The following is a 26456-nucleotide window of genomic DNA, read 5'->3' as shown; positions in this document are numbered from 1 at the left end:
AATATGGTCCATGGGAGAAGGGAATGGCAAACCACTTCAGTATTCTTGCCTTGAGAACCCCATGAACAGTATGAAAAGGCAAAGTGACAGGATACTGAAAACGGAACTCCCCAGGTCAGTAGGTGCCCAAAATGCTACTGGAGATCAGTGGAGAAATAACTCCAAAAAGAATGAAGGGATGGAACCAACGCAAAAACAATACCCAGTTGTGGATGGGACTGGTGATAGAAGCAAGGTCCAATGCTGTGAAGAGCAATGTTACATAGGAACCTGGAATGTTAGGTCCATGAATCAAGGCACATTGGAAGTGGTCAAACAGGAGATGGCAAGAGTGAATGTCAACATTCTAGGAATCAGAGAACTAAAATGGACTGGAATGGGTGAATTTAACTCAGAAGACCATTATATATACTACTATGGGCAGGAATCCCTTAGAAGAAATGGAGTAACCATCATAGTCAACCAAAGAGTCCAAAATGCAGTACTTGGATGCAATCACAAAAATGACAGAATGATCTCTGTTCGTTTCCAAGGCAAACCATTCAATATCACGGTAATCCAAGCCCATGCCCCAACTAGTAATGCTGAAGAAGCTGAAGTTGAATGGTTCTATGAAGACCTACAAGACCTTTTAGAACTAACACCCAAAAAAGATGTCCATTTCATTATAGGGGACTGGAATGCAAAAGTAGGAAGTCAAGAAACACCTGGAGTAACAGGCAAATTTGGCCTTGGAGTACGGAATGAAGCAGGGCAAAGGCTAATCGAGTTTTGCCAAGAGAACGCACTGGTCATAGCAAACACCCTCTTCCAACAACACAAGAGAAGACTCTACACATGGACATCATCAGATGGTCAACAGTGAAATCAGATTGATTATATTCTTTGCAGCCAAAGATGGAGAAGCTCTATACAGTCAGCAAAAACAAGACCGGGAGCTGACTGTGGCTCAGATCATGAACTCTTTATTGCCAAATTCAGACTTAATTTGAGGAAAGTGGGGAAAACCACTAGACCATTCAGGTATGCCCTAAATCAAATCCCTTATGACTATACAGTGGAAGTGAGAAATAGATTTAAGGGACTAGATCTGATAGACAGAGTGCCTGATGAACTATGGACGGAGGTTCGTGACACTGTACAGGAGACAGGGATCAAGACCATCCCCATGGAAAAGAAATGCAAAAAGGCAAAATGGTTGTCTGAGGAGGCCTTACGAATAGCTGTGAAAAGAAGAGAAGCGAAAAGCAAAGGAGAAAAGGAAAGATATTCCCATTTGAATGCAGAGTTCGAAAGAATAGCAAAGAGAGATAAGAAAGTCTTCCTCAATGATCAATGCAAAGAAATAGAGGAAAACAACAGAATGGGAAAGACTAGAGATCTCTTCAAGAAAATTAGAGATACCAAGGAAATATTTCATGCAAAGATGGGTTCGATAAAGGACAGAAATGGTATGGACCTAACAGAAGCAGAAGAAATTAAGAAGAGGTGGCAAGAATACACAGAAGAACAGTACGAAAAAGATCTTCATGATCCAGATGATCACGATGGTGTGATCACTCACCTAGAGCCAGGCATCCTGGAATGTGAAGTCAAGTAGGCCTTAGGAAGCATCACTGTGAACAAAGCTAATGGAGGTGACGGAATTCCAGTTGAACTATTTCAAATCCTGAAAGATGATGCTGTGAAAGTGCTGCATTCAATATGCCAGCAAATTTGGAAAACTCAGCAGTGGCCACAGGACTGGAAAAGGTCAGTTTTCATTCCAATCCCAAAGAAAGGCAATCCCAAAGAATGCTCAAACTACCACACAATTGCACTCATCTCACACACTAGTAAAGTAACACTCAAAATTCTCCAAGCCAGGCTTCAGCAATACATGAACCGTGAGCTTCCAGATGTTCAAGCTGGTTTTAGAAAAGGCAGAGGGTGTCGGAATGTTTCACAGTAGGATTCCTGTGTGCTGCTTCCTGTGTCTCTTGAGCCCTCCGTTCCTGATCAGTTCCTGTCAGGACTGTCAGTTCCAAGCCACTCCCAGGACTGAAATCCTAGAGATGGGATGCTTGCGTAGGATTTCCTTCATTAGCTTTTCCATTTGGTGAAAGGGATTTTTTCCACCCTCTTTTGATATGGATTGCCTTTTGGCCTTGTGGCCTCTATTTCTTCTTATTTCCTTGGTAACTTGTAAAGTCTGGTCTTTTGATCTTTGTCTGAAGAAGCTACCTTGTAATATGGTATATATACTCAGACAGAATTCAATAAAGTACCCTTGTTCCACCAGAAAAATAAAAAAAAAAAAAAGAAAAGGCAGAGGAACCAGAGATCAAATTGCCAACATCTATTGGATCATCAAAAAAGCAAGAGAGTTCCAGAAAAACATCTATTTCTGCTTTATTGACTATGTCAAAGTCTTTGACTGTGTGGATCACAATAAACTGTGGAAAAGTCTGAAAGAGATGGGAATACCAGACCACCTGACCCATCTCTTGAGAAACCTGTATACAGGTCAGGAAGCAACAGTTAGAACTGGACATGGAACAACAGACTGCTCCAAATAGGAAAAGGAGTACGTCAAGGTATATTGTCACCCTGCTTATTTAACTTATATGCAGAGTACATCATGAGAAACACTGGGCTGGAGAAAGCACAGGCTGGAATCAAGATTGCCGGGAGAAATATCAATAACCTCAGATATGCAGATGACACCACCCTTATGGCAGAAAGTGAAGAGGAACTAAAAAGCCTCTTGATGAAAGTGAAAGAGCAGAGTGAAAAAGTTGGCTTAAAGCTCAACATTCAGAAAACTAAGATCATGGCATCCGGTCCCATCACTTCACGGCAAATAGATGGGGAGACAGTGGAAGCAGTGTCAGACTTTATTTTTCTGGGCTCCAAAATCACTGCAGATGGTGACTGCAGCCATGAAATTAAAAGACGCTTACTCCTTGGAAGGAAAGTTATGACCAACCTAGATAGCATATTAAAAAGCAGAGACATTACTTTGCCAACAAAGGTCTGTCTAGTCAAGGCTATGGTTTTTCCAGTGGTCATGTATGGATGTGAGAGTTGGATTGTGAAGAGAGTTGAGTGCCAAAAAATTGATGCTTTTGAACTGTGGTGCTGGAGAAGACTCTTGAGAGACCCTTGGACTGCAAGGAGATCCAAGCAGTCCATCCTAAAGGAGATCAGTCCTGGGTGTTCATTGGAAGGACTGATGCTGAAGCTGAAACTCCAGTACTCTGGCCACCTCATGCGAAGAGTTGACTCATTGGAAAAGACCCTGATGCTGGGAGGGATTGGGGGCAGGAGGAGAAGGGGACGACAGAGGATGAGATGGCTGGATGGCATCACCGACTTGATGGACATGAGTTTGACTAAGCTCCGGGAATTGGTGATGGACAGGGAGGCCTGGCGTGCTGCGATTCATGGGGTCGCAAAGAGTCAGACACGACTGAGCGACTGAACTGAACTGAAACATAATTTAAGATTATATTTAAATATAGCATGATATACAATAGTATAATTTTAAATTAAATTATACATGAACACTTTTTTTAAAGAAACTTAATTTCATTGCCTCCTGGGTATGCTGTGATTATTCAGTGTTTATTGAATGAATGGATGGATTTTTATCTCCACTATCCCAGTCCACGTCTCAGCCTTTTTATCAGCTTCTTCCTGAATGACAGGAATAGGCCCTAAATTGGTGCCCTCCTCTGGATACCCCTTCACCCAGAGCCTTTCCTCCCCATACCCACCCAGTCCTACCATGGCCTCCACAGAAGGGCACCCAGGGCCAAGGAGGGCAAATGAGGCTGCTCAGAGAAGTCCCCTAATCCTGCTCCTCTCGCCGTCAAGGCTGACCTTGGGACACCCTTTGGACAAGTCGTGGGACAGATCTGGGACCTCCAGACACCCTCTCCCCTGGATCCACCCCCCAACGCCCCCAGCTGCTCCTTCACACTAATGGTGCACCTCTCACTCAACAGCTGGGTCTGCCTTTGCTTTTTCTCTCCTTTCCCCCTGGTACTGGGACTCGGAAAGACCTTGAGCCCCTGGCGGGATTTCAAGGGAATAATTCAATCATAGACAATTAGGGCGAGGGACTTCCCTGGTGGCCCAGTGGCTATGAATCTGTGCTCCCAGTGCAGGGGAGATCAATCCCAGGTTTGATCTCTGATCAGGGAACTAGTTCCCACGTGCGGCAACTAAGAGTTCCCACATGCCTCGACTAAAGATCCCACATGCTGCAACTAAGACCCGGTACAGCCACATTAATTTTTTAAAAAGAAAAGAAAATTAAGCCTAGCTTGATGGGGGGACCCTTTCATAATGTATACAGATAACAAATCATCATGTTGTATACTTTAAAAGTCTTACAATTTTACTTGTTAATTATGCCCCAATAAAGCATTAAAAGAATATTAAGGCCAGAGCCTGGGAAACTGGCAGGACCTGAGGAGACAGAGGCTCAGCCAGGCCCAGCACTGCTGAAGGCCAGGGAATGAGTAAGTTCTCTACAATGGGGCACACCCCAGGCATAGGACCTGGGTGATACCCTTGACAGGAGGTGAGACAGAGTCATGGGCAGAGTATCCCTGACTCAGGAGGAGAGTCCAGAGTGTGTCTGACCCCCCAGACCAAGGGTAAAGAGAGCTCAAGAATGAGTGTGTGGCCCGCAGAGGAAAGGCAGCTGAAGACAGCCTTCCCTCCCTGAGATGGGCGTCTCCCGGGGAGCACGCTGGGGGCCTGGCTGTGACCAGAGGCCCTCTGGCTGGAGCTGGTGCTGAGGAGCCTCCTGGTGAGACTGGACGGTGAGCCTGGAAGGGCGTGGACCCTCCACCAAACCCCAGGGCCCAATGCCCGAGACCCCACTGAGCAGGAACAGGGTGGGACGGAAACCAAACAAACTGTTCCTTTAAAGCCACCTGAAATTCATGTTTCAGGAATGTTTGATTTGGGGCTTCTCTTTCCTGCAGCAGGATATTTAAACAAAACAAACCTTTAAAAGCTTCAACTCCAAAGCTCAGAGCACTCTGTGTGCCTCCTGGTCTCCGCTTCAGGAACAAACCTCCTTTACTCTTTGGTCTGGACTGTATCCAAGGCAGATGGAGCCCCTGGATCCAGGCAGAGGCAGCCCACATCCCTGCCGAGGGTTCACAACCAGACTTCTCAGCCTTCCAGAGGCTTCCTCGCCAGGGGCTCAGCGAGGCTGGCAGTTGGGGGTGCCAGCTAGGAGCAGAAAGGGCCGCATCCCTGCCCCAAACCCAAGTCCGGCTAGCTCTTCCCTAGGGAAGAAACTTGGTGGGGAAGAGAGCAAGCTGAGAAGTCACCCAGGGAACGTGACCCAGGCTGGGTCTGTCTGGGATTGAAAGGGAGGTGGCCCATCCTCAGTCCTGGCCACTTCCAAATGATCCAAACCCAGAGCCTGCAGAACCGGCAGAGGAAGCAGAGACAGAGGGCTGGGGGGAGGTGGGGGTTTCTCCTGCCAGGATCCCCAAGTCCAGGCCTAGCCCTCACAAGGCTCCCTTTACAGTAGTCCCACACCCATGGGGCTGTGGCAGGTGTGAAGAAGTGAAAGTTCCAAGCGCTGGAGGCAGCCGGGCTTCTGCAGATTCAGCGGTTGACGACGAGAGGCCAGCGGCTTTCCTGGGGCTGTATCACCAGGAAGCACAGGGCCTGCCTTCCAACCCCGCTCTCCTGCCGTCCCATCCTGGCATCCCACTGCCTGGCCGGGCAAAGAGCAGACAGGAGAGTGTTCTTTCCACGCTGTGTCTGCAGGGGCTGTAGAACAGATACCTAGGGACAACTGGGTAGAAGACTTTCCAGCCCAGATAGCCAAGGGTCCTGCCCAGGGATCGGTACTCCTGTTTGGTGACCTAATGCTCCCCCCTTCCCCCAACTGGGGGACAGAGGAGGTTCAGGCAAAGGACCCTAATGGGTCATTGAATAAGCCCTGCCTTGGGCCCAGTCTGCCTCGGGGCCTGTACCCAAACCCAGGACACTCGTACCTGGCCACGAAATCATAGACTCCCAGGAGGGCAGGGCAGGAATAGCCCCAGGGATCCTCCAGAAAGCTCTATCCGTGTAGATAAGGAGAGGGATGCCTGAGGACTGTCCAGGGTCACGCCCACAGAAGTAACTACAGCATCTTCCCCACAAATCATTTTGAGGGTTAAATGAGATAATACAAGCCAAGCACTAAGCCAATTAGCATCAAACTAAGATCATGGCATCTGGTCCCATCACTTCATGGCAAATAGATGGGGAGACAGTGGAAGCAGTGTCAGACTTTATTGTTTTGGGCTCCAAAATCACTGCAGATGGTGACTGCAGCCATGAAATTAAAAGACGCTTACTCCTTGGAAGGAAAGTTATGACCAACCTAGATAGCATATTAAAAAGCAGAGACATTACTTTGCCAACAAAGGTCTATCTAGTCAAGGCTATGGTTTTTCCAGTGGTCATGTATGGATGTGAGAGTTGGACTGTGAAGAAAGCTGAGCACCAAAAAATTGATGCTTTTGAACTGTGGTATTGGAGAAGACTCTTGAGAGTCCCTTGGACTGCAAGGAGATCCAAGCAGTCCATCCTAAAGGAGATCAGTCCTGGGTGTTCATTGGAAGGACTGATGTTGAAGCTGAAACTCCAATACTCTGGCCACCTCATGCGAAGAGTTGACTCATTGGAAAAGACCCTGATGCTGGGAGGGATTGGGGGCAGGAGGAGGAGGGGACGACAGAGGATGAGATGGCTGGATGCGTCACCAACTCGATGGACATGAGTTTAAGTAAACTCCAGGAGTTGGTGATGGACAGGGAGGCCTGGCGTGCTGCGAATCATGGAGTCGCAAAGAATCGGACACAACTGAGCGACTGAACTGAATTGAGCATCAAACTGATAGTTATCACTGTCGTTACTTTTGTGATTTTGCCTGTGGGAGCCAAGTTATTATACCAGACCTCCAGAAGATAAGTGCCCTTCCTGTTTACAGTCCAGGCCTCTGACCCACGGGGAGTGGTGGGAAGCAGGAGACGGGGACCCAGTCTCGCCTGGCCTCTACTTAGCTCTATGATCCCAGGACAAGCCCTGCTGAGCCCCTCTCTGAGTGCCAGTGTCTTGGTTTTCTTTTCACTGAGAAGTAAGCTAGATATTCAGTGTGGGGATATCCCTCCTAGTGTGGGAATCTCCAATTTCAGCAGCAAAACAGTCCCAGAAGCAGCAGAAGCAGCTGGGGGAGGATGTGCCTGGCTCGGAAGAAGCAGCCCCGGTCAGAGACAAAGGTGCCCTGTGCAGGCCCTGTCTCTGGCCTGGTCCAGAGTTCTAGAGGTTTCCATACCCAGGCCCAAGAGCTTCCAAGAACCACATTTGAAAATTATTACTTGAAAGCCGTCAGACAGTTTACTTTCTGTTCCCAGAAGCAGTCGTCCAAGAAAGGTGGTGAGGGGTGGAGAGAGACATGCAGAGTCATCGTAGGGAGCGTGGAAGACAATGAAAGGAGGAAGAGGGCAGAGAGAGGACACAGAGTGAAAGGTGAGAAGAGGTGAGGCAAAGACAGACATGGACAGACAGACCGGGAGGCTACAGGAACAGGGCAGAGCCAGCGGGAGCAGCAGGAGGTGGCTCTGAGCGAGGCCGGGGGAATAGGGTTCAGACGACTACAGCCTTGACTTCCTTCAACCCAAGATACCGCCTGGCCTCGAAATAGATGCAACAAGGTGCTTTCTTAACAGGAAACCCCTCAGCCTGTAGGAGGGCACAGCCGTTGGCGGGTGGGGGTGGGGTGATCTTGCTGCTCCCTTGAACATGCTCAGCCCACACCTCCATTCCCCTGTGGCCGGGGGATACAAACATGCCTTGACTTTCTGTAACACAAGACCACAAACCTCCTCTCCAGACACACTTCTCTTTTGCTGCCTGGCCACCAGGAAACCCACACCCAACGGCAGCCCCAGTATTGGTATCCCCAAGGCCCCAGCAGGTCATAAAGTCCTGCTTCAGGCATCACCGGGATCCTATCGTGGGGACGATCGCTACACTGATTAAGCACCTGCCACATGCCAGCGCCAGGGTCACGCTCTCCACGTGCACTGCATGATGAATCCTCATAAAGGCACAAGAGAGGCAATGATTCATCCCATTCGGTGGGCCGTCCAGCTTCAGCGCCCATACCTTAGCCACTACTCTGAACTGAAATAAAATATAACTGCCTAGGAAGCACAGTGTCATGACAAAGACTAAATAAGGAGCTTCGGCCCTGCCACTTAGCAGCTGTGTGACCTCGGGGAAATGATTTGTTTGCTCAGTCAGTTCTGGTTTCTTCAACTCCACGGTGAGAATAACAACTCCAGAGGGTTGTTGTGAGGATTAAAGGAGATCATGTGAACCAGCGCGCCCAGGTCCTGGCCCAGTGAGGCTCAGTAAAGGCTTGTTTCCCAGGACAGGTCTGGCAAACCGTCAGCCCAGCCACTTCCCTCCCCTGTGCTCCATGTGCAAGAACTGGAGGAGGACGTGGGCATGGCTGGAGCATCACCTGGGTGCCCAGGAAGCCCAGCCAGCAAGGGGCAAGCTCTCTGGGAGGTATGAAGACTCTGGCTCCCCAATTCCAGGCTTCAGCCACCTTCTCTGCCCTGTCTCTCCCTGCCCTGCCCCACCCTCAGCCACTGGCAGGGCCCCCTTGGGTGGGGCGGGCAGGGCAGGGCGAAGGCAAGGCAGCAGGGTGTCATTATCGCTCCCAGCAGAGCTGGTGTCAGAGTTAAGCCTGCCTTCTTATCCGGTCCCCAGGCCCTGTGCTGACATGTCCTGCTGGCTCTGCAGGGCTGCCCAAGTCCCTCCGAGCAGGAACAGGAGGGGTAGCCCAGGAAACGGAGAACACGTTTGGACACTGAGTCATCCCATCCCTTCTCTCTCTAGTGAAAATGTGTGAAATTGAGGGTGCAGGGGCAGCTGGATGAAGTAACCCCTAAGGGGCTTCCAGCTCTGACGAGTTAGGACTCTGACCACTGTGAGCTCGCCATGATGGTCCTCCCTGCTTACAGACGAGGGCCCTGAGGCCAAGCAGAGGAAAGAGGCTCGCTCCCACAGCACACTAGTTGTAGCAGAGCTGAGTGACACTCAGGTCTCCCGACTGCTGGCCCAGGGCTCTTCCCGCCCCACACGCCCCGACCTTCTAGAAGGTCATGGAGGGAAGGGATAAAGATGAAAAGGGGGTGTCTGCTTCCAGGCTCCCCCTCCTTCCTTGTGTTCCAGGAGTGGCCTGGGGACTCCACAGAGGGGCTCCAGACATGTGGGCACCAGACAGCCCTGCAGGGGTGGGGGTCACCCCTTGGTTCCTGTCCAAGGGGCGGTAGGGACTGCAGGGCTTCCAGGTTGTGTGTGGAGAGCTGGCCCCGTTTTCGGACCTGATAACACCCCTCCCCATATCGGTGGGCCAAAAACTGCGAGGGGTGTGTTTGGGAGTCACAGGCAGGCTCAACAGAAATGTGGAGAAGGCAGGAAGGCAAGGTGAGCACAGTTCAATGGAAGCCCCCAGCCTGGTAGGAAAGAATTTTGAGGGTGCCCAAGGCTTGGGGGAGAGAGTGTAGGGGAGTCAGAGGAAGGGGTGAGCCAGCTCCATGAACACCCCTCCATCCAGACCTTGGCCCAGGTTCCTGAATCCTCTTCCTCTCTGGTGGAGGCTTAGACCACCCTGAGGACTCCCATTTGGGAGGAGGACTGAGAGCCTCTCCTCACTGCTGGGCAGCCTGGGCAGAACTGTGCTCTCAGAACACACACAAACAGGCCCCTCACACAGATCTGTGCATCACATACACACCTGGGGTCCAGGGCTCGAAGAGTCTCCCGTCCCCATCCCCACACATGCGACCATGCACTGTGGGCTTCCCAGACAGGGACGGCTGCTTCAGCGTTACTTGTAAACATGGCCCCTGAGGATTTTTGATGTGGCCGCTGAGGGCTTTTACAACAAGGTTAAAACTGGGCTGCCTTTTTGTAAGGTGGTCAGTACCTTGCACGCCTCCCCAGAACCCAAGGTTAATTCTGAGAGCTGAGAAAACAAGGGTGCTTAGGACAGGGGAGACCCTGGGGCCAAGGCAGATGGAGTGAGATAGAACCGGAGTCTCTGCGATGAACGAGGCTGGCCAGGAGCCCAAGAGCTAGAGCCAGAGGGGTGGGTGGGGCTGGGGCTGGGGCGGAGGAAGAGGGAAGGGCCGCCTCAAAGGGGACCCAGATTAGAGAGAACCGGAGCCAAGTCCTGTATCGTAGGTCACCCACCTCCCCAGGCTGGGCCCCCAGCACACAAACAGGCATGCACACACAAGCGCATACCTTCACGCGTCCCTGGAGTGCTCATCCAACCATTCCCTCGCGCCTTCACCACACCCCCTTCACCGGGGTACACGGGTGCCCATCCTGAGGGTAACAGAGAACCCTCTTACCCCTTTACCTCCCGGGATGAGGCAGGGGGAGAGCCCACTCCCAGCCGGAGGGCCAACCCCAGCCCTCACGGTCGGCTCCAGCGTGCCGGCTGAATCAGGTCCAGCTTGGCGAATTCCCAGGCGACGGGCGCCCCCTGCAGTCAGACAGGGGTGCAGCAGGGCTGGGACTTGGGCGGACACTCCTGCATCACTGCGTTTTCTCTTCCATCATCTTCAGCCTTTTCTGTGGCTGCTATGGTTGCCCCATTTGAAGGATGACAGCAATGTTGAGTGTCTTGCCCAAGGTCGCAGAGCCAGTCAGTACTGGACCCTCTGGGGGGCTTTGTCCCAGCCCTTCAGAGCCCGCCCCCTTCACACTCCCTCGAACCTAGGACAGACAGTGCAGCAGGCAGTTGTAAAAGGTAGGCAAAGGGTGTTTAATGCGCTTGCGGTCTCAGTACTCCCTCCAGGGGAGTGGGCAAGGGCAGGCGGCAGGGCACAGGGTCTTCACGAGAGGCTCAAGAGGTGAGGTTCCGGTGCAGGGACTCCTGGCATCTCCCGGGGCGAAAGGGCAAGAAGTAGACCGAGCCTCGTCTGGGGGGCTCCCGCAGCCGGGGCAGCACTGGGCTGGCGTGGAGCTGAACACAGAGCGGGGGGATGGGGGCTGTCCTCGAGGCCCGCCCCACAGCCCACCCACTGCGGAGCAAGGCACTGCCCAGGCCACCGCCCGCCAACAGGCAGGGCAAAAGGAGGGGGCGGCAGGGTCCCTGGGGGGCTGTGGGTTACCCACCGCCACTTCATCCCTAATGCTCCACTTCCACATGATTCATAGACCCGGTTTCACAGTAAAAGATGCCTTTAAATAATGGAATCCCACATCACCATCCGCCCCCACAATGGTAAACCACTGGACTAGTCTCAATTCTCATGAAGAGCTGAGGAAACTGAGGCCCAGAAAGGATAAGTGACTGGCCCAAGGCCACCCAGCAAGTGAGCAGTGTGGCCTTTTCCTTTGTGAGACCAGGGACCCCTGGGCTGTTCTGGAGGTCTGTGATTCTCCTGCCAACACTCTTCAGGCCTAAAATCCCCCTCCCTCCAGCTGACTGTTTCAGCTTCAGGGCCAGCCCAACACCGGGGGGCCCCACACCCACAATCTGCAGACACCCTCTCCCAACACACACACGCACACATACACACTCACCTCCTGGAGGACTGCAGCCTCACCACTCCCTGGGGGACCCTTCCCTGGTTTGTAGAGACCCAGAGGTTGGGGCTGGAGGCCAGACCCAGGCCCAGGGAAGGTGGGGGGACTGAGCACTGAGGGGCACGTCGGGAAGCGCGGGGTCTGTAAGGGCACCCAGTCAGACCCCACCACTCTCTGCAGCCAGACAGCTTCAGCCATATACCTGGGGAGCACAAGCCAGATGCAGGTGGTCATGGCCTCCTGGCCTGGTCCCTCTCACTCTGGGGGGCACACAGCCTGGGCCTGGCCCTGCAAGGAGCTGGCGCCTGTCTCTTCCAGGCTGCAGTGCCCCTTCTAACCCCTCTTCTTGGGGCCAGAACCCACAGAGGCAAGGAAGGGGAGGCTTCAGGGGCTCCCACTAGGCCCTGGAGAAAACTCCGAAAGAAGAGGAACAGTGAGCATCAGGAGCCAGGAGCTATGCTAAGGGGCCAGGGGAAACCATCCAGCTTCACCCCACCCCCCCCAGCCCCAGGGGCCACCACCAGGCCTCTGCTTTGCCAACTCACTTGGGTCCCAGCGGTGCACAAATTGTTAAATACCAGTTGCTGGCACAGCCGTGGTCAAAGGGGTTGTATCCCTGCAGGTATCGGCACTGGAGGGCATGAGGACAGGAAGAAGAGCTCAGATCCAGAGGACAGGGCAAGCCAACCACACCAGCCCTCTGGATGCTGGTCAGCTCAGCCCAGCCTAGGGCTGGGGCTGTGGCCAGACGCCAAGGACAAAGGAGCCAGAGGGTCAAGTAAAGCGTCCCACAACCCACTGGTGAGTAGCTCTGGCACCACACCCACATCTCCTGCCTGCTCAGGGGTCCTCCCCCATCACCTGTAGCCACTTTCGCAATCTCCTCCCGTTCTGTCTCCCCTGGCCACACACTTCCTTCTAATATCTCCTTCCAGATACACTTTTGGATCTTCCTTTTGCTGCTAAACTGCTCCAAAGACAGTTCCATCCCCTTGCTCCTTCAACTTCTCTACTTTCCCATCTCTTTTTTTTTTTTTTCCTAAAATTGTGCCTTCACTGAATCTCACTATCTGGAAGGGTGGTTTATTAATCTAGGTTGCTCCCTTTTATAGATGGGGATACTGAGGCACCAGATGGCTAAGTAACACAGCCAAGATCTCCTTGCTGGTATGCTGTGGAACTGTGATTTGAATTTATGTAGTCTGGCTCCAGAGCCCTTGTGATCTAAGCAAGTGGCCCAGCAGAAGTTGGAGGTAGGAAGGGAATGAAGTTGAGGTGTGTAAAGAATGCCTGAAATGGGTTCTGGTATTGGGAAAGAGGGCTTCCCAGGTGTCACTAGTGGTAAAGAACCTGCCTGCCAATGCAGGAGATGTAAGAGATTCAGGTTCTATCCCTGGGTCAGGAAGATCCCGTGGAGGAGAAAATGGCAACCCACTCCAGTATTCTTGCCTGGAGAATCCCATGAACAGAGGAGCCTGGCAGGCTACAGTCCATAGTGTCACACAGAGTCTCACATGACTGAAGTGACTTAGCACAGATGCACAATGGGAAAGAGCCCTGTCTGGTGAATCAGGGTGCAGACCACATTTAGGTTTCTTAAGGTTGGAGATCATGGATTGAGACAGCCCCATCTGAGCAGTGGAGGGAGGGCAGACCTATGGCCTGACTTGGGTTGTAAGAACCACAGGATGTGAGAAGGGAGAATGCTGCCCAGGAGAGGCTGAAATGAGGGACTGAGGCTAGAGAGAGAAGACATGCAGACCACAGGGGGCTGATGAGTAAGGGCTGTGCAGAGGAGTCACACATGCTGAGAACCAAAAATGGGTGGGGTGGAGGGATTAAGTCAAGTCTTGACTGGAAGGATGGGAAATGGTGGGTATAGAGGTCTCCTCTGTCCTTTCGGCTGCCTCAGTGTCTCCAGTCACTCCCTCAATGATGCAGCCAACTACAGGCTTCCTAAAAAAGGCTTTAATAAAAAAGTATTGCCACGTGGAAGGAATCCCATGAGAAGGGATGTTTACTTTACCACTACAAGTAAACACAGTACTGAAAGTCCAAGGTAATGCAGGAAAAGAAAAAGAAATAAAGCCAGACATTGTGGAAAGGAAGAAATGAATCATGACATGATTTTCTATGTAAAATCAACAAAAAAGCTATTAGAACTAATAAATAAGTCTAGAAAAATTGTAAGACTCAAGACTAATACACAAAAATCCATTGTATTTTCTTATAGTAATAAATAAATGGAGGGATTTCCCTGTGGTCCAGTGGCTAAGACTCTGTATTCCCAGTGCAGGGGGCCCAGGTTCAGTTCCTTGTCAGGGAACTAGATCCCACATGCCCAAACTAAGAGTTTGCATGTCGATACTAAAGATCCCACATGCTGCAAATAAGACCCGGTGCAGCTTAATTAATTATTTTAAAATACAAATGAAAATGAAAAATTTTAAATTATAACACAAAAAATGAAATGTTTAGAAAAAGGTCTAACACAATGTAGTCAATATCTATATGCTGAAAATCGACACTAATGAAATAAATCAAAGAAGCCCTAAATAAATGGAGAGATATACCATGTTCATGGATTCAAAAACTCAGTATTATTAAAATGTCAGTTTTCAAAACTGATCTATAGGTTCAAACAAAATCCAAATGAAAATCTCAGCAATGCTCTTATAGAAATCGACAAGTTGATTCTAAAATTTATATAAATTTAGGTAAGATAAGTCAAGGTAACTAGAATAACCAACAAAACTTCATAAAAGAACAAAGTTGGAGAACTCACATTGCATGATTTCAAGACAATATAAAGTTGCTAAGCAAGACAGGGTGGTATTGATTTAAAAAAAAATCAAGAGTCCAGAAATACATCTTCACCTGTATAGTCCATTGTTTTTGACAGATATTCAAAGGCAACTCAATGAAAGGATAAACTTTTCCAAAAATGGTGCTGAAATAACCCATAAGCAAAAAAAATAAATCTTGACCAATACCTTGTGTCATATACACTAATTAACCCCAAATGAATCATAGTCCTAAATATAAAACCTAAAACTATAAAATATCAAGAAAAAATATGAGAAAATCTTTGTGACTTTGGGTTAGGCAGATTTCTTAGTTACATATCAAAAGCACAATCCCTAAAAGAAAAAACTGGCAATGTTCATCAAAACTTAAAACTTCTGATCTTTGGAAGATACCGTTGAGAAATGAGATGACAGATGTGGAGAAAATATTTTCAAAACACGTATCTGAATCTTGATATAGAAATCTTGAAGTGAAAAGTGAACTGAAAGTCACTCAGTCATGTCCAATTCTTTGTGACCCCGTGGACTATTCAGTCCATGGAATTTTCCAGGCCAGAATACTGGAGTAGGTAACCATTCCCTTCCCCAGGCAATATTCCCAACCCAGGGATCAAACCCAGGTTTCCCACATTGCAGGTGGATTCTTTATCACCTGAGCCATAGAAATCTTAACACTCAAAATTTAAGAAGGCAAACCAACTTTTAATGGTCAAAAGACTGGAAGACTTTTAATCAAAGATATAATGATGGCAGGACTTCCTTGGTGGTCCAGTGGCTAAGACTCCGCATTCCCAATGCAGCGGGCCCTACCAACATTTCACAGACTCATCCCTGGTCATGGAACTGGATCCCACATGTCACAACCAAGAGTTCGAATGCCGTGCAACTAAAAGATCCCACAAGCCAAAAGGAAGATCAAACGTTGTAAAGTAATTAGCCTCCAACTAATAAAAATAAATGGAAAAAAAAAAAGGAAGATCAAACGTCTCATGAGCTGCAACTAAGACCCAGCAGAGTTACATAAATAAATACTTTTTTTTAAAAAATAAACTGATGACAAATAAGAACATGAAAAGATATTCCAGATCATTAGTCATTAGGAAAATGCAAATTAAAACCACAATGAGATATCACTACACATTTCTTAGATCGGCTTAATTTTTTAAAAAATGACAATTCCAAATGTTAATGATGCAGAGCAATTGGAATTCCTATACACTGCTTATGGAAATTGAAGTGGTATAGCCATTTTGGAAGACAGTTTGGCAGTTTCTTATAAAGTTAAACAGTTACTATATGACACAGCAACATCACTCTTAAGTACATATCCCTCCTCCCAAAAAATGAAAACCTGTATCCACATGCCTGTACACCAACATTTATAATGGCCTCATTTCAGTTCAGTTCAGTCGCTCAGTCATGTTCGACTCTCTGCGACCCCATGGACTGCAGCAAGCCAGGCTTCCCTGTCCATCACCAACTCCCAGAGTTTACTCAAACTCATGTCCATTGAGTCAGTGATATTTCTCCTGGGAATCTTGATTCCAGCTTGTGCTTCACCCAGCCTGGCACTTCCCATGATGTACTCTGCATATAAGTTAAATAAGGAGGGTGACAATATACCGCCTTGACATACTCCTTTCCTGATTTGGAACCAGTCTGTTGTTCCATGTCCAGCTCTAACTGTTGCTTCTTGACCTGCATACACATTTCTCAGGAGGCAGGTCACATGGTGTGGTATTCCCATCTTTTTAAGAATTTTCCATAGTTTGTTGTGATCCACACAATCAAAGGCTTTGGCATAATCAATAAAGCAGAAATAGATGTTTTTCTGAAACTCTTGTGGTTTTTCAATGATCCAATAGATGTTGGCAATTTGATCTCTGGTTCCTCTGCCTTTTCTAAATCCAGCTTGAGCATCTGGAAGTTCATGGTTCATGTACCGTTCAAGACTGGTTTGGAGAATTTTGAGCATTACTTTGCTAGCATGTGAGATGAGTGCAATTGTGTGGTAGTTTGAACATTCTTTGGCATTGCCTTTCTTTGGGATTGGAATGAAAACTGACCTTGTCCAGTCCTATGGCCACTGCTGAGTTTTCCAAACTTGCTGGCATATTGAGTGCAGCACTTTCACAGCATCATCTTTTAAGATTTGAAATAGCTCAACTGGAATTCTATCACCTCCACTAGCTTTGTTTGTAGTGATGCTTCCTAAGGCCCACTTGACTTTGCACTCCAGGATGTCTGGCTGTAGGTGAGTGATCACACCATTGTGGTTATCTGGGTCATGAAGATCTTTTTTGTATAGTTCTTCTATGTATTCTTGCCACCTCTTAATATCTTCTGCTTCTGTTACATCCATACCATTTCTGTTCTTTATTGTGCACATCTTTGCATGAAATGTTCCCTTGGTATCTCTAATTTTCTTGAAGAGATCTCTAATTTTCTTGAAGGGATCTCTAGTCTTTCCCCTTCTATTGTTTTCCTCTATTTCTTTGAGGAAGGCTTTCTTATCTCTCCTTGCTATTCTTTGGAACTCTGCATTCAAATGGGTTTATCTTTCCTTTTCTCCTTGGCCTTTCACTTCTCGTCTTTTCTCAGCTATTTGTAAGGCCTTCTCAGACAACCATTTTGCCTTTTTGCATTTCTTTTTCTTGGGGACGGTCTTGAAACCTGCCTCCTGTACATTGTCACAAACCTCTGTCTTCAGGCACTCTGTCTATCGAATCTAATCCCTTGAATCTATTTCTCACTTCCACTGTATAATTGTAAGGGATTTGATTTAGGCCATACCTGAGCGGTCTAGTGGTTTTCCCTACTTTCTTCAATTTCAGTCTGAATTTGGCAATAAGGAATTCATGATCTGAGTCACAGTCAGCTCCCGGTCTTGTTTTTGCTGACTGTATAGAGCTATATATTGTCACCCTGCTTATTTAACTTATATGCAGAGTACATCATGAGAAATGCTGGACTAGATAAAGCACAAGCTGGAATTAAGATGGCTGGAAGAAATATCAATAACCTCAGATATGCAGATGACACCACCCTTATGGCAGAAAAGTGAAGAACTAAAGAGCCTCTTGCTGAAAGTGAAAGAGGAGAGTGAAAAAGTTGGCTTAAAGCTCAACATTCAGAAAACTAAGATCATGGCATCTGGTCCCATCACTTCATGGCAAATAAATGGGGAAACAGTAGAAACAGTGACAGACATTATTTTGGGGGGCTCCAAAATCACAGCAGATGGTGACTGCAGCCATGAAATTAAAAGATGCTTGCTCCTTGGAAGAAAAGTTATGTCCATCCCAGACAGCATATTAAAAAGCAGAGACATTACTTTGCCAACAAAGGTCCATCTAGTCAAAGCTATGGTTTTTCCAGTAGTCATCTATGGATGTGAGAGTTGGACTACAAAGAAAGCTGACTGCCGAAGAACTGATGCTTTGAACTGTGGTGTTGGAGAAGACTCTTGAGAGTCCCTTGGACTGCAAGGAGATCCAACCAGTCCATCCTAAAGGAAATCAGTCCTGAATATTCATTGGAAGGACTGATGCTGAAGCTGAAATTCCAATATTTGGGCCACCTGATGCGAAGAACTGATTAATTGGAAAAGACCCTGATGCTGGGAAAGATTGAAGGCAGGAGGAGAAGGGGACGACAGATGATGAGATGGGTGGATGGCATCATCGACTCAATGAACATGAGTTTGAGTAATCTCCGGGAGTTAGTGATGGACAGGGAAACCTGGTGTGCTGCAGTCCATTGGGTCACAAAGAGTCGGATACGACTGAGTGACTGAATTGAACTGAATGAAGATAATGGTGACCTCCCTTAAAAGGTCCCATGCATGCACTGCAGCACTGAGTGCCCCCGACCCTGCAGCAGACCCATGCCTCTGCCAGAGACTCCTGGACACTCACGGGCAAGTCTGGGTCAGTCTCTTGTAGGGTCACTGCTCCTTTCTCCTGGGTCCTGGTGTGCACAAGGTTTTGTTTGTGTCCCCCAAGAGTTTGTTTCCCCAGTCCTGTGTAAGTTCTGGTGGCTCTGTGGTGGGGTTAATAGCAACCTCCTCCAAGAGGGCTTATGCCATACCGAGGTCTACTGCACCCAGAGCCCGAGCCCCTGCCCCTGCGGCAGGCCACTGCTGACGTGCACCCCCGCAGGAGACACTCAAACACAGTTCTGGCTCAGTCTCTGTGAGGTCTCTGGGTCCTGGTGCACACAAGGTTTGTTTGAGCCCTCCAAGGGTCTCTGGAAGGTATGGGGTTTGATTCTAAACATGATTTTGCCCCTCCTACCGTCTTGCTGGGGCTTCTCCTTTGCCCTTGGACTTGGGGGTATCTTTTTTTTGGTGGGACCCAAAATTCTCCTGTCCTGCCTCATTTGTAATCACCAAAACCCAAAACAACGCAAATATCCTTCAATTGGTGAAAATGAGTAAACAAACCGTGACACACCTGTATAATGAAATACTACACAAATAAAAAGGAGGAAACTCCTGATATGGGAAACAACCTGGATGAATCTCAAATGGATTACACTGAGTGAATGAAAGCAGATTCAAAAGGCTATGATTACATTTATATGAAATTCTGATAAAGGAAAAACTATTGGGGTAGAAAACAATTCTATAATTGCCAGAGGCTGCAAGTAGGGAGAGAAATGGACTACAAAACTCCATGAGGGAATTTGGGGAGTGAGGGGAGGGTGGATGGAGCTATTCTAAATCTTGGTTATGGCAGTGGTTACAGAACTGTATTTTTGTCAAAACTCATACAACTGTGTACTAAAAAGGGTGAATTTTACTGTGTGTAAAGAAAAAAATCCTATCAAGGCTTCCAAGTTTCCATTGCACCAAGATTAAATTATCCACCTGACTTCTTTGCCTTTTAAATCTGGACAATCCCTGGCAGATCACTTGATTGTGCATGCCACACCTGCTGCAATTAGAAGTGTTCCCTCATCCTCCTACCAACATTCCACAGACTTTCAGGCTTCCGTGCTTTTTTGCAATCTTTGCCCCTCACTGCAATGCCTCGCCTTCTGCCATCCAAAACCGCTAAGTGACATGTCCTACTCAACACCGCGGTCCTCACTGAACTCTCAGGGCTCTGAGTTTGCGCTACACAACGTCGGCAGGCCCCTCTCTCAGCGCGTTCGCTGCTGTCCGGTGAGTTACTCTGATATCCGGTCCCTTGTTAACACACGCGCAGGATGCAGCCTTACTCGCCTCCACGCCCATGGCTCAAAATAATGCGCACGCGGCCTAGCGCTCACTAGTGCACCTTCGACGCAAGAAGAGTGACTACCGAGCTCCGGAAGGAGGTGAGATCTGAGCTGAATCTGCGTCTGGAAGGGCTCAAGAGGCACCTCCGAGAGAGCTCAGGCCATCAAAGACCAAGGCGAAGGAGAAAGCGGAAAGTGCGGAAGCCCGGGAGGGGTAAGCTGACCACCCACCGCCCGATACCATCATGGCGCCCCGCTCGTCCCCACGTACCTTGCCCTCGTAGGAGCGCTCCGCCGCGCTCACCGACATGGCCTGGATCAGCAGCAACAGGAAGAGGGGCACCAGGAAGCCGGCGGCGGGTACAGCAACCAAGATGCTGCAGAGCAGCTAAGGAGCAGCGCCTCCTGACGGACCTCCTTGGCCCCGCCCCTCACCTAACCCCGCCCACACCAAGCCCCGCCCACCCGCTCCCTGCTCCCCCTGCAGCCTAGGGCCAGTGCCACCTCTAGCACTCTCCATCCTTGACTCTGCTAGCTCACCCCTTCGCAGTTCCTCCCATCCCCACCCATCTCTCTGACCCTACCTACCCTCACCTCGTCCCAGACCGGTCCTCTCAGGCGGCTTCACCGTCTAACCCTGCTCACCATTAGCTCTGCCCGCCCCGTGACCCCGCCCCTCTGTTGACAGCTCCTCGCCACCCTCACTGTTTGGGCCGTGGGTCCCCACAGCCCAGCGGATACGCGATGGCCTTGTCCATGGAGAAGGACAGGTGGGTCGTGCGCACCAGAAAGATCAGGCAGCTGACCAGCATGGCACCCGAGTAGAGGCATAAGGACAGGACAAGCAGCATGAAGAAGCGGAAGTTGCGGTGACCGATGCAGTTATTGACCCACTTGCAGTGGTGGTCAAAGTCCTAGGCAAGAGGGAGAGGGCTCAGGCCTTGACCCAATCTCTGATCCAGGCTCCATCGCCCCCAAATCTTATGCGTTCCCTCTAAACCACCTGCCCTTGACCTCACAAAGTGGCTTCCATTCCTAGGGAGAATCTGAGCCTCAAAATCCTTAACCTGCTGGCATTCCCCCAGTTAGAGCACCGCAGGGCTCGCAGAGCTGTATGTCACGTCAAGAGACTTTGGAGACAGGACCTGCCTGGTCTTCTCTGGGATAAATCCTGGTGTAACTTCAGACAGGACATAGGATATCTCTGGACATCTGTTTTCTCATCCGTTGGATGAGCCTAAGAATAACACCCTTGCCCAGCCAGTCTCCCAGGATTGTAAGGACCAGTTAAGACAGCACATTGCTGAACTGTTGCAGACTGTGCACTTGGAACCCAGGAGACCAGGAGACCCTCTGGCCTAGACATTCAGAAGAGGCAGGATGTTCCCCTAGCTGGTCCTGCAGCCTGCTGAGGGCATTTGGGCATCCAGTGTCATTGAGCCCTAGGAAGAACAGTGGTGTCTGACCAGGCCCAGCATAGATGTGGATGCCCCTCTACAGTGTCAACACCAGTGCAGAAAGGGGCCAGCCTCCCGGAAAAGGTGCAGGCACAGAGGCAGTGACCTGCCTGAGTGATCAAGAGTGGCTGGGAATTACTGCCACCTTTGGTCTTTAGCAGTCCCAGAAGTAGTTTCATGCCCACCACTGGCTCCCGTGTAAGTAGGTCTCCTGGTCCCAGACAGATGCTGGGAGAGTAGGTGGGCAGGAGAGAGGGGCACTTACCTCCACGCAGATGTTGCACCAGGGACAGTGGTAGGTCCGGGGTGGGCGGTGGAAGCAGCACTTTTGGCACCACTGCAGGCGGAAGGCCCTGTGGTTCACCCATATCACATGTACCATCAGGGGGCCCTGTTCATTGGATCCTGGCACGGGAAAAGGATTGAGCAGCAGCCGGAGGCCCTTCCATCAGTCTGCTGCAGCAGAAGGGTGGGGGCGGGCAGCCCCACGGCATCCCTGGGCTCAGGAAGCATGGGGACCAGGTGGCAGGGGAATCCTTAGTCCCCACTGAACAAGCTGGCCAAGTTTAGAGAGGCTGGCAGTCACAGGGAAAGTGGGTTTCCAGCCTGAGGAGTTCTTTGTGAACTCAGGCCTTCAGTACTGTGACCAACGCTTTACGGAATTTGTGTGGTAGGGAGGAGGAAGAGAAAACTGAGTGGTTGTGAAGAGCTGGCTTCTCTCCCAAGAAACTTCTGCCCTGGCCCTCCCCTCCAAGGAAACTGGAAAACCTCCAAGATTCTGTTTTTTTTTTTCACACCTCCATGGCTTGAGAAATGAAGTGGCAGGTGCAGGGCCTGAGCAAATGAGGACATGGGGTGAAGGAGCCCTGAGGCCCCAGTGGTGGGAGGGTAGGTGGGAGGAGCACTTTAGGGATCACCCCTCCAGGCAGGAGCCCCAGGGGACCAATGTCTCACCTTGATGCAAGATGCCCGGGTCTGAGAAGTTGAGTGAAATGAGACTGAAGAAGGTGAGGATAAAGAGGAGGCCTGTGATGACGGGAAAGGCCCATTCCCCATTCTGGGCCAGCCACCTGCAACTGAGACAAGAGCAGGACTCAGCCCTGAAGCTCCAATTCACCTAGTCAGCACCCACAGACCATAAACTCTGCTCTAAATATCCAGGCTTGTGACAGATCCACAGAGACTCCACCAGTCACCCTGTATTACCAACCACCTGCAGCTCCCAAATGCACCAAGCCCTCTCTACCTCTGTACCCTTTGCCTAGAACATCCTGCCTTCCTGACCCCTCTTCTGCACCCCCCCTTCCTCTGTACTATCATTATCTGCTTTCCTTTCTGTTGCTCTGTAAGAAACCTGATAGCTTGTGTGGGAGACTTACGGAAATGCGAAGAAGAGGCCACTGAAAATGACCAGCAGCACCACATTGAAAGCGGCAAATAAGCTTGGGAGGACCCAGGGAAGTGGGGCCTGAAGTGGGGGGTGGGGCTCCTTCAGGAGCGGCATGGCTGGACCTCCTGGGCCCCCAGGCGAGATGAGCGTCACCAGGCTCCCTTCCCGCTGCTGGCTCCGGGAGCCCCATGGCCACAGCAGCCTTGGAAGCCACAGCCCAGTGTGGAAGAAAAGGAGTCCCAGTGTGACATCACAGAGGCTGAGGAGAATGGGGCTAGTGGCTCTCCAGCACAACTGTCTGCAGCCAGTGACCATCACTCCCGACGACAAACCACACCCCTGCTTGTGCTGGGGACTGAGGGGTCCTGTCCCTGCGAGGTTGGCTTCAGGACCACGTGAGATTAGAGAAACGTGGGGAGAAGATGGGTGATCTGCTCACCGTTTCAGGATCAGTGCTCATCAGAGGAAACAGTGTTCATCGTTCTATCTCCATCTGTTCCTTTTTTGTTATTACAAAATCGCACTTTGGGAGAGGAGGCAGCTAAACCTTCCCTTGTTTCCAGGGTTGGCTTCATGACACAATTCTGGTCAATGAGACATAGTAGATGTTGCAGGGTTTCTGGAAAGGCTTTTGCTTTCCTGATTAAAGGGAAAAAAGACACAGTTGGTACAGTTTTGCCCCTTTCTTCCTGTTTTGAACCTAGATGTGCTGGCTGGGTCTACCTCAACCCATTAGGCAGTAAGTCAGCATGGGGCACAGACAGAGTGACAGTATTGACACTGAGTCACTGCCCCCAGCCTTGAACTGTCTCCCTCTGAGCAGCTTATTATGTGAGAAAATGGGTTCTGTTACGTACAACTGATACTTGTCATTTGTTTTAGCCACTGAGCATCGGAACCTCCCTGTGTTTGGAGGATTCCCTGAGCTGTAAGTCTTGATGAAGGCAAAGGCTGTTTCTCCAGCCCAGCTGGACCCGGAAATGCCAGATACCCACATTCGAAACCTCTCTTGCAGCTAGCACACGGGCCTGCGGCTTGGGTGCCTCAGATTAGCCTCAGAACTGAGGCTACCACCAACCAACTGAGGAGGCCGCTGAGATGAAGTAAATGTCTTTTTAAAACTTAGACCATGGCCTCTGCTTAGAACCTTCCAATTGTTCCCAGCCCCCTCAGAGTAAAGTCCAAAGTTCTTGCCATGGCTCTCAAGGCCCTTCCTGATCTTTCCCCACTGACTCTAACCTCGTTTCCCAACAGTCAGCCCCTTACTCACTCCACACCAGCCAGGCACACAGCACTCCTTGCTGTTTCTCAAACACACCTGGTATATTCCAATCCTGGGTTCTTCACACTAGCTCTTCTCTTGCCCTGGAATTCTCTGCCACATGTTTTCTCAGGACTTGCCCCCACACCTCACTGTGTTCTTTGCTCCATTGGTGCCCTCTGTGGTTATCCAGACGCCTGCATCTCCAGCTGTTTCTATAGAAACATTGGACTTGGGGCCAACGAATGTGAATGTTTAAAACATATTTTGCATAATTTACAAATGCTTTCTGGAGAATTTGTACACATTTATACTGCTATTATGAGCATACCGATATAATACCTACACTATTCAGTTCAGTTCAGTTCAATCACTCTGTCGTGTCCGGCTCTTTGCGACCCCATGAATTGCAGCACACCAGGCCTCCCTGTCCATCACCAACTCCCGGAGTTTACCCAAACACATGTCCATCGGGTCGGTGATGCCATCCAGCCATCTCATCCTCTGTCGTCCCCTTCTCCTCCTGTCCCCCATCCCTCCCAGCATCAGGGTCTTTTCCAATGAGTCAACTCTTCACATCAGGTGGCCAGAGTATTGGAGTTTCAGCTTCAGCATCAGTCTTTCCAGTGAATACCCAGGACTGATCTCCTTTAGGATGGACTGGTTGGATCTCCTTGCAGTCCAAGGGACTCGCAAGAGTCTTCTCCAACACCACAGCTCAAAAGCATCAGTTTTTCGGCGCTCAGCTTTCTTTATAGTCCAACTCTCACATCCATACATGACCACTGGAAAAACCATAGCCTTGACTAGATGGACCTTTGTTGGCAAAGTAATGTCTCTGCTTTTTAATATGTTATCTAGGTTGGTCATAACTTTCCTTCCAAGGAGTAAGCGTCTTTTAATTTCATGGCTGCAATCACTATCTGCAGTACAGTTAGATATCAAAGTAAAATTGTTTCTCCAGTTTTATAGATGACAAATGATAACTTGATCTTTTATATCTCCTTAAATTACTTATGAAATTAAATATTTTATACATCCGTAGGTCATTTTATTGTAGTTTTGTGAATAGCTTTTGTACATCTTTTTCTTGTTCACATTTCAAATGTGGAAGTATTCTCCTCTGTTTTTTATTGTGGTAAATATACATAACATAAAGTTTATGTTATGTATAAACCATCAGTACTATCCCCTCCAGAACTTTTTCATCATCCCAAGAGGAAACTCTATACCATTAAACAATAACTCCTCACTCCACCTCCCCCCAGTTCATGGTAACCACTGTTTTACTTTCTGTCTCTATGAATTTGACTGTTTCTCACAAAAGTGGAATCATACATCTGTCCTTTTGAATCTTCCTTATTCCACTTAGCGTAAGGTCCTTAAGATTCATCCTTGAGTTTTAGCAGTCCTGGAAGTTGGTATGTTGTAACATGTATTGGAATTTTTTTGCTTTTTAAAACTGAACAATATTTTATTGTATGCATATGCCACATTTTGTTTATTCATTCATCTGTTGATAGACGTTTAGACTGTTTCCACCTTCTGGTGGAATTGTGAATAATGTTGCTATGAACATGGGTGCACAAATGTTTATTCAAGTTCCTGTTTTTCAGTCTTTTGTGTATATATCCGGAAGTGGAATTTCCAGGTCATATGGTAATTCTATGTTTAGTGTTTTGAGGAACTGCCGTAGTATTTTCTATTATAGCTGCATTATTTTACATTCCTGCTAATAATGGACAAGGACTCCAATTTCTTCACATCCATGCTAACACTTTTTGTTTTCTTCTATTTTTGTTTGTCTTTTATAATATCTATTCTAATGGGTATAAAATGATATCTCACTGTGATTTTGATGGAAGTGTTGGTTTTTTCTTACAGATTTGCAGGAGCTCTTTTATCTTAAAAATTCTAGCTGTGTTTATTACAAATATGTTCCCAATTTATTGGGATGCATGCAATGTTTAGTGTAAAGTTCTTATTGTTTTTATGTAATCAAATCTATGGATCATTTCCTTAGCACCCACTTAACGTTATTTTCCCTTCTTCTATCTGATATTTATATTTCTTGTTTTCTTTTTCATTTAACTCTTAAGCCCATCTGAAATTAATGTCAGGGTAAGATACTAGGTGAAGGTCTAATCGTGTTTTTTCCCCACATCATTATAATCAATTGTTCCAGCATCATTTATGGAATAAATGTTCCTTTCCCTCTTATGACAGATACTAAGTTCTTCATACATACTAAGATGTGCAGGTAACTCTGTGACGTGCCTCCCAGAACCCTCTCAGGAATGAAGAGCTTACTCCCCCAGCGGCTAGAAAACTGCCTCAGCTTCGGAGATTGCCTCCCCTAAAGAAAATTACCTCACCGACAGTCCCACCTCTTTTCAGGGACAGCTTGCATCCAAGGAATGGTCCAACATGAGGATATAAAGGTCCAGATGCTTTTCCAATGGAAGACAATTCTGAGGAGCCATCCTAGCCCCCATGTGACCTTGGAGGAGGCAGATCAACATCTCCCTCTGCTCAGCCTTGCTTCCTTTCCTTCCTTCTTTCCCTCTCCTTTCACAGGTGTTGGTCCCCAAACCATTCCCTAATAAACACTCTATGTCTAATCTCTAGAGTTTGTTTGTGGACTTTTTGTTTCATTGATTTACTGAATTCAGTACCATGTATTTTGATATTTGTAGTTT

The 26456-nt window shown here is 48.7% G+C and overlaps 2 protein-coding genes across 2 annotated transcripts in view; both read right to left on the bottom strand.

Moving 5' to 3' along the window:
- TFRC (transferrin receptor) overlaps positions 1–20049 on the bottom strand; it is a 137473-nt gene extending 117424 nt beyond the window's left edge. Inside the window, exon 1 of the mRNA XM_061166931.1 lies at positions 19921–20049. The gene's annotated coding sequence lies outside the window, so the exon portion shown is untranslated. The remainder of the gene's footprint in view (positions 1–19920) is intronic.
- On the bottom strand, positions 10847–22610 carry ZDHHC19 (zinc finger DHHC-type palmitoyltransferase 19). The gene is made up of 8 exons (XM_061166937.1): positions 22486–22610; positions 22061–22182; positions 21372–21511; positions 20391–20563; positions 19921–20026; positions 12165–12250; positions 11617–11821; positions 10847–11053 (listed from the first exon to the last, which is right to left on the bottom strand). The coding sequence occupies exons 1-8, from the start codon at positions 22608–22610 to the stop codon at positions 10934–10936; spliced, it is 1077 nt and encodes a 358-aa protein (XP_061022920.1). The 3' UTR covers positions 10847–10933.
- Positions 22611–26456: the final 3846 nt, after the last annotated feature.

The sequence above is a fragment of the Dama dama genome, chromosome 19, assembly GCF_033118175.1.
Source record: "Dama dama isolate Ldn47 chromosome 19, ASM3311817v1, whole genome shotgun sequence".
NCBI classification, from domain to species: domain Eukaryota; kingdom Metazoa; phylum Chordata; class Mammalia; order Artiodactyla; family Cervidae; genus Dama; species Dama dama.
Note: the sequence above shows the minus strand (reverse complement) of the source record. Positions and strands in the feature narration are given on the sequence as shown.

What these genes read in the sequence shown, in the direction of transcription:
- ZDHHC19 (XM_061166937.1), bottom strand. Translation starts at nt 22,610, where the DNA reads ATGCCGCTCCTGAAGGAGCCCCACCCCCCACTTCAGGCCCCACTTCCC. An exon ending in TCCATGGACAAGGCCATCGC is followed by an intron (nt 20,027 to 20,390) that starts GTATCCGCTGGG and finishes GCTGCTCTGCAG; the next exon opens with CATCTTGGTTGCTGTACCCG. An exon ending in AGGCTGCAGTCCTCCAGGAG is followed by an intron (nt 11,054 to 11,616) that starts GTGAGTGTGTAT and finishes CTCTGTGTTCAG; the next exon opens with CTCCACGCCAGCCCAGTGCT.